Consider the following 13,251-nt stretch of genomic DNA (forward strand, 5'->3'; position numbering starts at 1 on the left):
AGAGTGGATCTGCAGGGCTTTCTCTTTGCCTTTGATTATGTGGGGAAATCTCGGTGGCACCAAGTTTAAAGCACTAAATAAAAAATAAACGAGGTTCTTCTGTGTTGTCTTGGCTGATGTCTGGGGGGAAACCTGTCAAGAAACAATCGGATTCTTACCTTTTCATTAACTGGATAAAAATCCTTCTCGGTAACTGGTATACGAAGGTGTCAAGGACAACCTTCAGGTAATTCAGCGAGACGTAGCCACCTTTGGAAGGGTCTCCTGCGCTCAGGGCTTTTTCGATCTTTTCATAAGACTTTGAAAGCTGCGAGGAATTAAAATTCGGGTGCGGCACTCAGTCAAGTCAACATCCTGGAGCCATCCAACCACGGCACTTTTGTTTTTCTTTTTAAACCTAAACCTCCCCACATTTCCATCTCCGAAAACTGATCAAAAAGGTTACTGTGGCGTGTACTGAACCCCAAATGTTTAATGGATGAGCCCACGATAAACAACACCCTGCTTGCAGCTGACAAGTTTCCCAGGGAGGGACGGCAAGGACGATGGCTTTACCTCCGACTGCAGCACTAAAAATACTGCGCGGCTCTGCCAGTGCGGTGCATCTTAATATGCTTCCAGCATTCCCTACCGAGAGCCCACGCCATGCACTTCTGATAAGTCAAGCCATCAGATTTGCAAGCTGGGAGCATTTCATTAAAAAGAGAAGTTGCTTTTGCGGCATGGAAATTGATTAATATAAGGATTATATAAACATAATAGACACCGGACTCCTCATAAATCATGGTTTTAAAAGGGGGGTGATTATAAAGGAGTAAACCAACTTTCTCCTGAGACTCTGAGGATACATGAAGTTGGTTCAAAGCTGGTCCTCGTGACTCATAAAAACCCCGTGGGCACTGCTTATCATTTATGGAACACTGCTATTTATTATTAGCTGATCACTATATTTATTTTCAATCATCTCAGTTTGTCTGAATTCAGTTTTTCCTGCTAAATGGAAAATAGAATAACCATCAATTTGGTGTAAGAGGCAGCTTTCTTAGGTGTCTGGAAAAGGACATACAAGTACAGGAGTCTCCATCCACCCAGGGAATGAGAAGTAGGTGTGGAAATGCTCCTGAGCAGACACAGCAGTGGTGAGGATCTTGAAAATCCTTGGAGGGATTAAAGGGAATGCACAAGACCCACAGAAAGACCTCTGCAGATCCTGTGGCATGTGCTTGTGATTCCAGCACTCCTACAGAGGTGGGGAGACTGGTCAGAGAGCCTGGAACACACAGTGACTGATCCTGTGTCAATACGGTGGAGAGGAGAACCAGCTCCCAAAAGTCGCTCTCTAACTTCACACACATACACACACACACAAATAAATTTTAGAATTCCAAATCTCTTAGAAAGTGCCTAAGCAGTCAGGTGGTGGTAGCACATGCCTTTAATTCCAGCACTCAGGAGGCAGAGGCAGGGGAATTTCTGTGAGTTTGAGGCCAGCCTGGTCTACAGAGTGAGTTCCAGGACAGGCTCCAAAGCTACACAGAAAAATTCTGTCTCAAAAAACCAAAACCAAAATTAAAACCAAATCAAAAAAAAAAAAAAAGGAGGGGGGCTAGGCTTCCAAGAAAGAATAAAAAAAACTTCAGTAAGCTCACCTACTTCTTCCATGAGAGAGAGCTTCAACTGAGCCCCTGCCTAGGGGGAGATTCACCCAGAGAAGCTAGAGTGTGTGTAGTCTTCATGTATTTACTGGGCTAATAAAACCTATCTTATTTTTTTCTGAAACTGGGTCTCACTCACTATATAGCCCGAACTCACTACATAGACCAGGCTAGCCTCAAACTCACAGAGATCAGCCTGTCTCTGCCTCTGGAGATTGAGGATTAAATCCTTAAGCTAACAGAATCCATCTTAACATCTCAAAGGCCTGTGGGCTTCAAGAAGGCTTTCCAGAGCATGCTCTGTTGTGACTAGGAGCTTCTCGAAAATGATTGAGTGACACAGAAAGAGCATCTAGGTGACATCTGAAATCTCAAAAACAAACAAACAAACAAACAAACAAAAAACAACAACAACCCTCACTGTTTACTTAAAGTGCTAAGGTTTTGTGTAAGAAAAATACAAGCAATTCAGCAAACCACACAGGAACTAGAGGCATGGGACACCTCACACCCCCAGCTCTGTGCTCTGGAGGTTCCCAATGCGGTCCTAACTACAGAAATGATTTTACAAATGGCAAACATGCCACACTTTCAGACTGGACAGAGGCTTTCATCACTTAGCAATGGTGTGTTGAAACATTTTCGTAAGAACTAGTGTACACCAGTGTTGGTCTTTAGGGTAACACACGGCTTGCTTGCAACAACATCACTGATGGGCCGGCAAGAGTTACAGTCGACTTCCATCTTGACACAAGTGGCTCTATGAACACCTTCCCATGCCCATCTCAAGGAGACCCCACTGTCTCTCCCCAGCATCCCACCCTTTTCTGTCTCTGCACTCAAAGCTGTGTATACAGCAGTGCGTGTTCTCTCTCATCCTTCTCCTCCACCGGGGCTAGAGGACTTCAAAACAGAAGCACCTAGGCAGGCTTTGCTCACTAATAGTGACCCAGAGGGCAACACAGATTTGGTACATGCCTCTAGACATATCTAAAGGTAGAGATACAGGAAACAAATACTCTAAACAAAAGTCCCAAAATATAAAATAATGTTCTATGCCTTAGCAAAAAGACTAACGACCCTCAAATTCCTAGGGGAGACTGAATCAGAGAGGCAAATGTTAGCAAGTCTAACTGTGTCAGGTAGGGTGGCTTGTGGAACAGAACTCCATATGCTCATGGTGGGCGTGCAAGCAATCATGGGAAACAGGGTGATGCTTCAGTTAAAACAGAACCATGTTCTAGAGCATCAACTGACAGCAACTTCCTGCCTGGATGGGATTTCCAGGACATACAGCATTGTGTGCCACAAGCTATGCAAATACACATTTATAGTGGGACCTAGGAACACAACCCAAATGCAACCACAGAACATGTGCTCTACACAGTGTTCAGAGGACAGACACTGTGCGAAGATAGTGTGCAGGTGACAAAGAGGACAGACACTGTTCGGGGGAGGTGATAACAGACCCTGAGTAGGGGAAGGTGACACTGTTACAGGGGAAGATGACACAGACAATGTGCAGGAGAGGTGACAGACACTACAGGGGGAGGTGACACAGACATTGTAGGGGGAGGTAACACAGATGCTTTGCAGGAGACCGACATGATGAGATACTGTAGGGGAGGTGACAATGGCACTATGTGGGGGGAAGGGGGTGATGACAGAGTGCGGGGAGGCAACTATGCAGAGGGAGGTGATGACAGAAGACTCTACATCTGGTAGGTGCTAATGCAGCTGCAGCTTAACTTGGGTGGATCATAGCCTACGTACAAACAGGGTAAAAACAGAGGGCTTTGCAACTGTGCCAACACACTACTTCCAGAATAGTCAGAGCTATACAGAGAATCCCTGTCTCGAAAAAACAAAAACAAAAACAGAACAACAAAGGAAGGTGGCAATCAGACAAGCACTAAGGGGGCTTGAAAGAATCTTAAAGCAGAGAAATATCAACACAAAGGGGTTAATGCAACCTGGAGCAGGAAACATCCTGGCCATCAGAGCAAAGATGGCCCAATACAAGGACACCTAGGAATAGTGGGGCTGGGGAAGAGGGCAGGACTGGGAGGAGGAGGAGAGGGAGGGACAAGGTGTGTGTGGTTTTGTGTTATGACCCAAGATATTTGCAGACTCAGTGAAGCCCTGAAGATGGACAGCTAAAAAGTACACCCATGTTCCAAGAAGTGACATCAAAATGCTCCAAGTTAAGACAAAGCTCAGCTTTACTTTTTCACATTTCAAGGGTCAACACATAAGAACATATTTGGGGACACCCAAATCAGCTCCAAGAGAGCCATCAGGATGACCTCAGATTCCTCACAACACAGCAGGTGCCAGAAGGCCATGGGAAGAACACTCACTGTTATGATGAAATGAAAGCACAGTATCGTCACACACAGCCAGACCAGGCACATGGTCTCCTCGGTGTGGACACAAGAGGGGCTGAGCGTCCATGGAGGCACAATATCATCACACACAGTCAGACCAGAGCTCGTGCCCAACCAGACAAGGCACATGGTCTCCTCGGTGTGGACACAAGAGGAGCAGAGTATCCACGAGCCTTTCTTGAGGAAATTACCAGACAGTGAAATCCAGCCAAGCAAAAACTAAATCAAAATAAAAAGCAGAAATCCCGAAAGCACTGAACCCCCCTGGTGGCCACCAAACATATCTGGGTATGAAACAAAGGCCAGCCGTCTGGGGGATTACCATAACTGTACATAATATAAATATTACCAACTCTAAGAACACAATATAGACAGCAAAATCTGTGGTGTGGGGGCTGGGCAGGAGGAACACAGCGTCAGTCACTTGTCACTTGTCATCAAGTCCCACGGCAGCGAGCCAGCCCCTTCAAAAGCATCACCACCTCTTCAGCTCTGCCTGCTTTTCTCCATCCCCCTCACTGTGCTAATGTCCCTTCAGGGACTTAATATGTTGTGTGGGAAACAGACACCCAAAGTTTCGGGGCGTCTTCCTGTCACTTGTGATTGACAATACTGAAGGGGTAGTGACAGCTGGGACCCAGAGCCACACTGTCTGGACTGCCAGGCAAGTTGTGTACCCTCCTCCTGCCTTGGCCTTCTCACCTGGAGATCCACACACAACCAGTGCCTGTCATGTGGAGATTCAGTTGGTAATTCCAGGCACCAGGGATTTAACCTGGTGTGGGACACCCCATGAAGAGGGCTAATCATGATGTCACATGACATTGAGCCTTGCTTTACTCCTGGTAAAAATCAGACATTTAAATTAAAAGTGTATGTTTTTAAAGACTGTTTTATTTTTCTTTTGAGAAAAGGCCTTGCTGTGTGGTCCAGGTTGGCCTGGAACTCACATCCCCCTGCCTCGGCATTCCCAGTGTGGCATCAAAGGTCACCTTAGAAAATCCTTTCTATTACTGCTCAGTAACACAATCATCTTTCTACCCACGAACAAGGAAGAACATGAACGGGGGTCACCAAATGCAGCTTGGGCTGCTCTAGGTGGGGACTCTGGGTGACATCTCGGTTCCTGCACGTTTCCCGAACAGTTTGCACACTCTCTAGTGATGATTGTATACTTTGGGACGGTCATGTTTTTATGAAAATAGGGTTATTTGCCAAGAAGGGAAAGCAAGCTGTGCCCATTTATCAGTAGATACGAATGTGTCCTTTCTCGGTTCTTTTCACCAAGGCTTTGTCAGTGTTTCGTCACTAGTTTTCCTACCGAAAAGGCCACATTAATAGCTTGCAAAATTCTGTGTATATTAGAAACAGTTATCGAGGCTGGAGGGATGGCTCAGTGACTAGGAACACTTGTACTCTTGTAGAGGATCTGAGTTCAGTTCCCACACTGGGCAGCCCACAACCACCTGTAACTTCAGCTCCAGGGACTCCAGTGCCCTCTTCTGGCCTTCTTAGGTACCCACACATAGGTGCACAGACACACGTGCTAACACATACACATAAATAAAAATTTAAAAAACATTCTTAAGACACAGTTATTATCCATCTGTCATTTATGTCTTCATATTTGCCAAGCTGATCTCATGTTCGTATGAAGTTTTACTGTTCAGAAATACTTTTTGAAATTTTCATGCTGTCAAACTTGGTCCTTTTCCTCACAGCTGTTAGGCTTTACTTCATACTCAAAAGATACCTTAACTTCAAACTTGCAATTGTTCCATTGGCTGGGGCTGCAGCTGCAGTTTTGTGGAAGAGGGCTTGCTCACCACGGTCTGATGCCCAGTACCACAAAAAAACCCCACTTTTTATCTACATTGTTCATTCCGGGTTTACAATAGTTGCTCTGTGTAGAAATCGGTTTTGGTGAGGGGTAAAAGTTTTCCTCCAAAAATGTCTGGCTGACAGATGATCTCAATGATAATTTCACCACTAACAGCCTGCCATCTGCCCATGCCGTGCTGCCCTGAAATGCCTTGTGCTGTATGAGTGATGGCCAGCTTTAACTGTCAACCTGACACAACCTACAGGCACTCGGTGAGGGGCTGTCTCTATCAGGTCAGCCTGTCTGTGGGAGATTGTCTTAAGTTAATTAATAAGGATGACTCAGCCCCGTGTAGGCAGCACCAACCCCTAAGCAGGGCGTCCTGAACTGCAGCCCAGTGTAGGCAGTGCCATCCCCTAAGCAGGGCGTCCTGGACTAAGTATGAGTGGAGAGAAGGCTGTGTCCAAGTGAGCATCATGACTGAATTTCTCTCTGCTCGTAATTGCAGACATGATGTGACTACCTGCATGAAGTTCCTGCCTTGACTTCCCCACAATGATGGACTGCAACTGTGAGGTGAAATAAACCTCTCCCTCCCCAAGATGCTTCCTATCAGGGTATTTCTCACAGTAACAGGAATGAAACCAGAACAACAGGCTGAACTCATGGACACAGCTTGACTCATTGGCAATGGCCTTCCTAACCCATGCTCACCGCCCATGGTGACACCAGTTCTCTACTGTGCCAACTGCTGCACCTTCACAAGGTATTTAGATGCAGTAGGGGAAATTCTCAATTTTAATTTTTCAAGAGACACATATATAATCTAAATATAGAGGCCAGGGATAATGACCAACTCCCAACCCAAGGTTAGAAGAAGAGGTCTCTTCGTATATTCACTAATGACCAACCCCCACTCAGCCACAGGACCAAGTTGTACCATTCCTTTATATGGTTTCTGTATTTTAAGTTCGCCTGTGAGCAGCACAGAGGACATACTTCAAATTAACTTCTTGGGCTCCAGAGATGACTCAGTGGTTAAAAGTGATTATAAATGTAAGAGGACCTGAGCTAAATCCCCACACCCATGAGCATGGCCATGGGTGCCTGTGACCACTGTGTCTGCAGCTAGGGACAGGCAGATCCTGAGACCTCACCCATCAGCCAACCTAGCCAAGATGGAGCACTTCAGTTTCAGTGACAAACCCTGTCACAAAATAGACAGGAAGCAACAGAGTAAGACAGCCATCATCTTCCTCTGGCTTCTGCAAGCATCACAGGCTTGTGCACATATATACACATGTGTACATACAGCAAACACACACTATTAGATATAAACACCATACACGCACCACCTTTCATATTCACACCTCACACGTACACACCCTCACATTCATACCCCAAACCTATATACTCCACTTCACACCCCACATCTATATATATCCCATATTTACACCCCCACTCCTACATTCATACCTCACACCTCTGCTCATACCCCACACCCACACACCCCAAATTCATACTCCTCTCCCACATACCCCCACATTCACATCCCACACCTCCACATGCCCACATTCACACCACATACCTACACATGCCCACATTCACACCACATACCTACACACACCTACATTCACACCCCACGCCCACATTCACACCCACACCTATACACATCCACATTCACACCCAACACCTACACATGCCCACATTCAAACCCCACACCTATACATGCCCACATTCACATCCCACACCTCCACATGCCCACATTCACACCACATATCTACACACACCTACATTCACACCCCACGCCCACATTCACACCCACACCTATACACATCCACAGCCAACACCTACACATGCCCACATTCACACCCCACACCTATACATGCCCACATTCACACCCACACCTACACATGCCCACATTCACACCTCACACCTACACACGCCCACATTCACACCCCACACCTACACACGACCACTTTCACACCTCACACCTACACACGCCCACATTCACACTTCACACCTACACACGCCCACATTCATACCCCACACATACACCCCCACATTCACACCCCACACCTACACACGACCACTTTCACACCCCACACGTACATACAAAATTATCTTTGCCACTGTCAGCACCATCCGTGCATCCTGAGGAAAAGCCCTGGCAGTCTGAGGGGTGCTGGGGGAGCCGAGTTTCAGAATGACGCCCAGAGGAGGTGGCTCCTGCAGTTATCAGCTTGCCTGTGGTGACACTTTAGCTCTCACCTCTTGACAAAAGGTCTTTTCCAGGTCGTCTAAGGAGTAGTTCTTCCAGACATCTTCAGCTGATACGGAGTTGAATGGCCGCTCCCTCCGGGCACTCTTGACTTGCTGATTCTCCCTGGGGATCTCTGGTAAGACAAGACCGCTTTGTTTACTCACGCTGCAGAGGCCGACTCTGTCGTTTGCTTCTGATCATTGCCTGCTTGATAAAAATTAAGATGAATGAACCGAGAAAAGGATGAATTATTGGATTCATTATACTGAAATATATGGATAAATGGAGAAAAAAAGAAAATTAGCCTTCTGTGTTACTGTACGCCAAGATAGACCCTGAAATGTGGGCTACATGTGATGAAATTAGAACTGTCTATGCAGTGGAAGGAAACTAGGCCCATTCTGATCGGATGGCATGAGCTTTACCAGAGACGTGTCAGAGAAAACCAAACCAGAAACCATTCAGTGACAGGTGGGCTTAGTGTAAAGAGCAGCAGACGGGAAGGGAGCAGGGAAAACCACTGTTCACATACAGGAGGAGGAAGCTGGTGTGTGGCCACAGCTGTGATCCCGGTACTCTGGGGCCTGCGGCAGGAGGGTTCACACAGCAGAATCCTAATATATATGTATGTGTGTGTGTGTGTGTATAAAATCACCACTGTGAGTGTTGCATATGTGTGTATGTGTATCATATATATGAGAATGCATTAAAATAAAGGTTGATTTGCATATTGTCTGAGCAGCTCTCACAAACCAGTGAATACAAATATCTAACTGAACAGTGAGGTCAGAGATGGAGATGGACAGACAACTAAAAATACAGTACATGTATAAAAAATGTTCGCAGTCACTGGTAATTTAGAAAATCTACTTAAAAACAGGTTATTTCCTACTTATCACAGCAAGGACTAAGGAGATAAGTGAGAACAGGAAGGCTGAGGAGCTTGGTGCTAAAGTTCACGTATGAGGACATAACTTCAAATCCTAAATCAGACATGGTTCCATACACCCATAACCCAGCGCTGATGCTCGAAGTCCTTCTGTATATGTGTTGTTTTTATTAGTTAATAAATAAAAAATCTGAATTGGCCTGTGATAGGGCAGAGTAGAGCTAGGCGCGGGGGAGGGGGGCAAACAACACTAAACTGAATGTTGGGAGAAGAAGGCAGAGTCAGGAGATGCCATATAGCCACCACAGGGAACAGACAACGTGGTGATACATAGATTAATAGAGATGGGTTATTTTTAGATGTAAGAGTTAGCTAGCAATATGTTTAAGTTCTTGGCCAAACAGTGTTGTAAAAAAATATAGTTTCTATGTTTTATTTTGGGTCCAAGCATCCGGAAACGAATGAGTGACCTCCTACAACAAGGGGCTGAGATGGTGGGTCCCAGGGTGAGTAGGTGTTCCTATAACCAAGTCAGAGACAACAGAGGAGGACACCTGGATACTCCTAGGGCTCAAACAGAAGAGTATGCCTGTACATGCATGTATACCATACATATACACAGAGAAATATATATATACACACATGTACACACAAGCACACTAAAGAACATCTACAAACACACATACATTAACACAGAGACATGTATAAACACACACACATCCATTCACACTAACATAGGAAAACAGCAGGACACAGCTCTCACTTGGCACAGAAGCAACCCGAGTGCGAACATCCTGAGCTCTTCTACCGTGTGCTGTCTGTGGGACAGCAGGCCACCCAGCAAAGGTCTGCAGGTGAGGACACTTCCTACAGTGCCAAGGGAAAACAGCTGCAATATTCCCAGTGGTGTCAACAGGGGGCAGCGTCACAAATGGATGCCGCCAAGGCTATGTGATAGCCATACAGACACGAAAAACAAAGAACTTGCGCTAGAGAGGTGGCTCAGTCATTAAAAACACTTCTTGATTTTGCAGAGGACCCAGATTCGATTCCCAGCACCCACGTGGCAGCTCACACAAGTCCATAAGTCCAGTTCTAAGGGATCTGGTGCCTTCATCTGAGCTCCTCGGGCACCAGGCACACACGTGGTGCACAAATGTATACACCAGCAAACCACACACTTAAAATAAGAAAATCTTAAAGAACAAGAAAGACATGTCTGTGACCAAAATGTGACAGGTTTTTTTTTGCCATATATTCTTTCATTATTAAAAGGGCAACTAACATAATTTAATTTTCATTTTCTCACTTATTTTGTATGTCTTCTTGTCTAGCAATCATCTACTGATTTATGTACCAGAAAAAAACAATTTAGAAGTATCTGACCAGGAGAATGCTGAGTGTGGAAAGATGTAAGACACAGGGTCAGGGGGATAGGGGTACCTGGTTTTTTGCATATCGTTTTTGTCCTACAAGCCTGTGTGCTTCTCTAGCAGAAGAGGATGGAGTGCATCTCAAGTGTAGCCATCTTCCCTCTCAACACTGGATGTGAAGAGGCACAAATGGTTCCCCAGATTTATTTCCTAAAATGTCTGCAAATAAGCCACAGCCAAATGAGGCACGCTTACTTTAGCGACAGCTAACAGGCTGCCAGTCATCTGGAATCCCACTTCTCATCTCCAAGGGAGGAAAACGAAAAGAAGACCCTTCCCCAGGTCCCTCTGAGTGACATCAGAGACACAGGGACAATCTTTCCAGATGGGTCTCAGAGCAGAACCGGCTAGGTTCTGACCTGGCCAAAGGGCTCCTAGGCTCCCGGCAGACTCTTTGGTACTCCAGTTCTCTACTTTTGAGATCCTAGGGCTGCAACACACACACACACACACACACACACACACACACACACACACACACACACACACGAGAGACAGGACAGTGCACACATTCTCTATTTCAACAAAATGTAGGGCCCTGGGGGCTGAAGCGGGAGTGAGCTCTCTTCTCCTGAGACTCTCTCAGCCCCGGGCTCGTTCTCTTCCACTCTCCGGTTTCCCATGAGTTTTCTACAGTATTTGTTTTTTCATTTGAGAGGACTGGGGATGGAGCCCGGGTCTTTTCCATGCTAGGTAAGTATTACAACAACTCAGAGAAACCCCAAGATTAAAGGGGGTCTAGGCTCCATTCAAGAGAAGTAAGCAGAGAATTTCCCTCACCCCTGCTCTTTGCTCCCAGATAGAAGGTGCTCTTGACATGCGAGGCAGCCATGGATGCCAGTGTAGCCAAAATTAATAGAAACAGGTGTCCTATATTCAGAAAAATCAAAGGTAACAATTGCTGGAACTCAACCCAGAGAAAAGAACAGCACTGAATCCATGAACTGTTGTTTTAATCAACAAATGAGCATGTTCTAGCAAATTCTATCCCATCAGTCACAATTCACAGTGGAAGTTCACAGCAGAGTCAGTGTCTGGTGTAAAGAATTAAGTGGGACCCACATAAGCAAACCTCTTTAAACTAAATGGGCTATTTTTTAAAAATAATTTAAAACAGACGTGCACATAGGCAGGAGTGGGGAGAAAGGTTCTAGGAGTGGAAGGGGCTTGAGAGAGGAGAATGGGGTGGGCATGAGTGAGATACATTGTATACATACATGAAATTGTCAAAGAGCAAGGGAAGTTATTTTAGAAAAAGAACTCTGTCTAGTCATTCTTAATTACAAAAGTGAGCGTTTAAAACATGCAAACAGATGCATATATGGCTTTAGTTCTTAAACTCTTGAGGATGTCCTCCCAAAGTTCAGCACTGTGTCATACAGAAAAAGGTTATTGGTGAACAAGCACTGGCAGGCTAGGATGTCACACCAGAAGAATTAGGGGTAACAGAGTGGGGACTGGGGTCAAAACATTCCACCTGGCTGTGACTGGTGGCTCTGCCCTCCCTAGCTACACAGCCTTGGACTACTATTTTCTCACTAGGGAAAAAACAGGTTGGGGGAGGTGGTATTTACCACAGGATTGCCACACATCAGATGAGTTAGTGGATATACTTGTGTAGCTCCTGAGAGATTCTCAATAAAGTATTGTCTTTGGATAAATTAGTGAGAAACTTCTTCAGTAACTGGTGACCAGGAAGAGGCCCTAACAGCGGTAGGAGCTTGGGTACAAAGCAGAAGCAAAAAACCACTCCCAGCTAGCTACTAACGGCACTGTGAGATTTGCCAAGCCCCAGATATTAAGTGTTGCTACCACACACCACAAAGGTCAGTGAAAGATCACAGATGGGTTAATTAACTTGACTGTGGTAATCATTGCACACCACAGCAAAACATCATCTGTATTAAACATAAAAAGCTATCGATTGCGCTCCAACAAAGGTGATAGATAAGTCTTTGTGAGATAAGGAAGCCGCTTGGGCCTCACAATCTCCGTCCTCTACTGCTGATCCACTGCGGTGTGAGTGGCAGCCTCTCGCCAACACACCTCTCTTGTTCAACGGGTTGTGTTCCCTGGTGCACAGCCCAACACAAACCTTTCTCCCTTATGCAACTTCTTTTAAGTATTTTGTCAAAGCAATGAAAAGAGTGAAAAATACACAAACCACCACAAACATGAAGATTAGACTGAAAAGAACACAGAGCAAACAAATGCAATCGTGGGAGAGAGTAAAACAAAGATTCTATCAAGCAAGAAGGAAGGGCAGCAGGAGGGAGGAGAGAGGAAGAGGGAAGGAGGAATTGGGGTAAGAAGGGAAGGGGGGGGAGGAAAAGAAGGGGGAAAGTAATGTTTTATAAAAGAAGACACAAAAAATGTCTAAGACACATGTAATATGAATAACTGAAAAGAAAACCAAGCAACGAAAGAGAACAAATGCTAAAGATGGAAATTCAAGAAATTATCCCGAAATAAAAATGACTCAAATATTCATAGTAAAATACCACGTGATATACTCAGGACATCAATCATAGGTGTCTATGATTGGGTTTTAAATGAGTCTCAATCTTCATTGTCAGCTCTGCTGACTTTGGAATCACATAGGAGACACACCTCTGGGCTTGTCCATGAAGTAACTTCCAGAGATGTTAAACTCAAGGACAAAGACCCATCCTTAATGCGGGTGCCACCAACCCATGGACTGGATCCCCCATACTGCACAGAAAGGAGAATAAAAGTCAGCTGAACACGAGCTGCAGCTCTCTCCGCTTCCTGTCAGTGGACACAACGTGACCAGCCGCCTCA

General features: G+C 45.4%; 1 protein-coding gene across 4 annotated transcripts in view; it reads right to left on the reverse strand.

Annotated features, from left to right (window-relative positions):
* Positions 1-13,251, reverse strand: part of Efcab6 (EF-hand calcium binding domain 6) — a 196,484-nt gene that overhangs the window by 97,608 nt on the left and 85,625 nt on the right. For all 4 annotated transcript variants that reach the window (XR_015735668.1, XM_087899133.1, XM_087899132.1 and 1 more), the window contains 2 exons: positions 8,136-8,260; positions 159-307 (listed from right to left, as the gene is read on the reverse strand). Coding sequence is in view for 3 of the 4 variants with exons in the window: in XM_087899133.1 (XP_087755259.1) it covers positions 159-307; positions 8,136-8,260 (274 nt within the window). In the remaining variant the exon portion in view is untranslated. The remainder of the gene's footprint in view (positions 1-158; positions 308-8,135; positions 8,261-13,251) is intronic.

The sequence above is a fragment of the Myodes glareolus genome, chromosome 19, assembly GCF_982192425.1.
Source record: "Myodes glareolus chromosome 19, mMyoGla1.1, whole genome shotgun sequence".
Lineage (NCBI taxonomy): Eukaryota > Metazoa > Chordata > Mammalia > Rodentia > Cricetidae > Myodes > Myodes glareolus.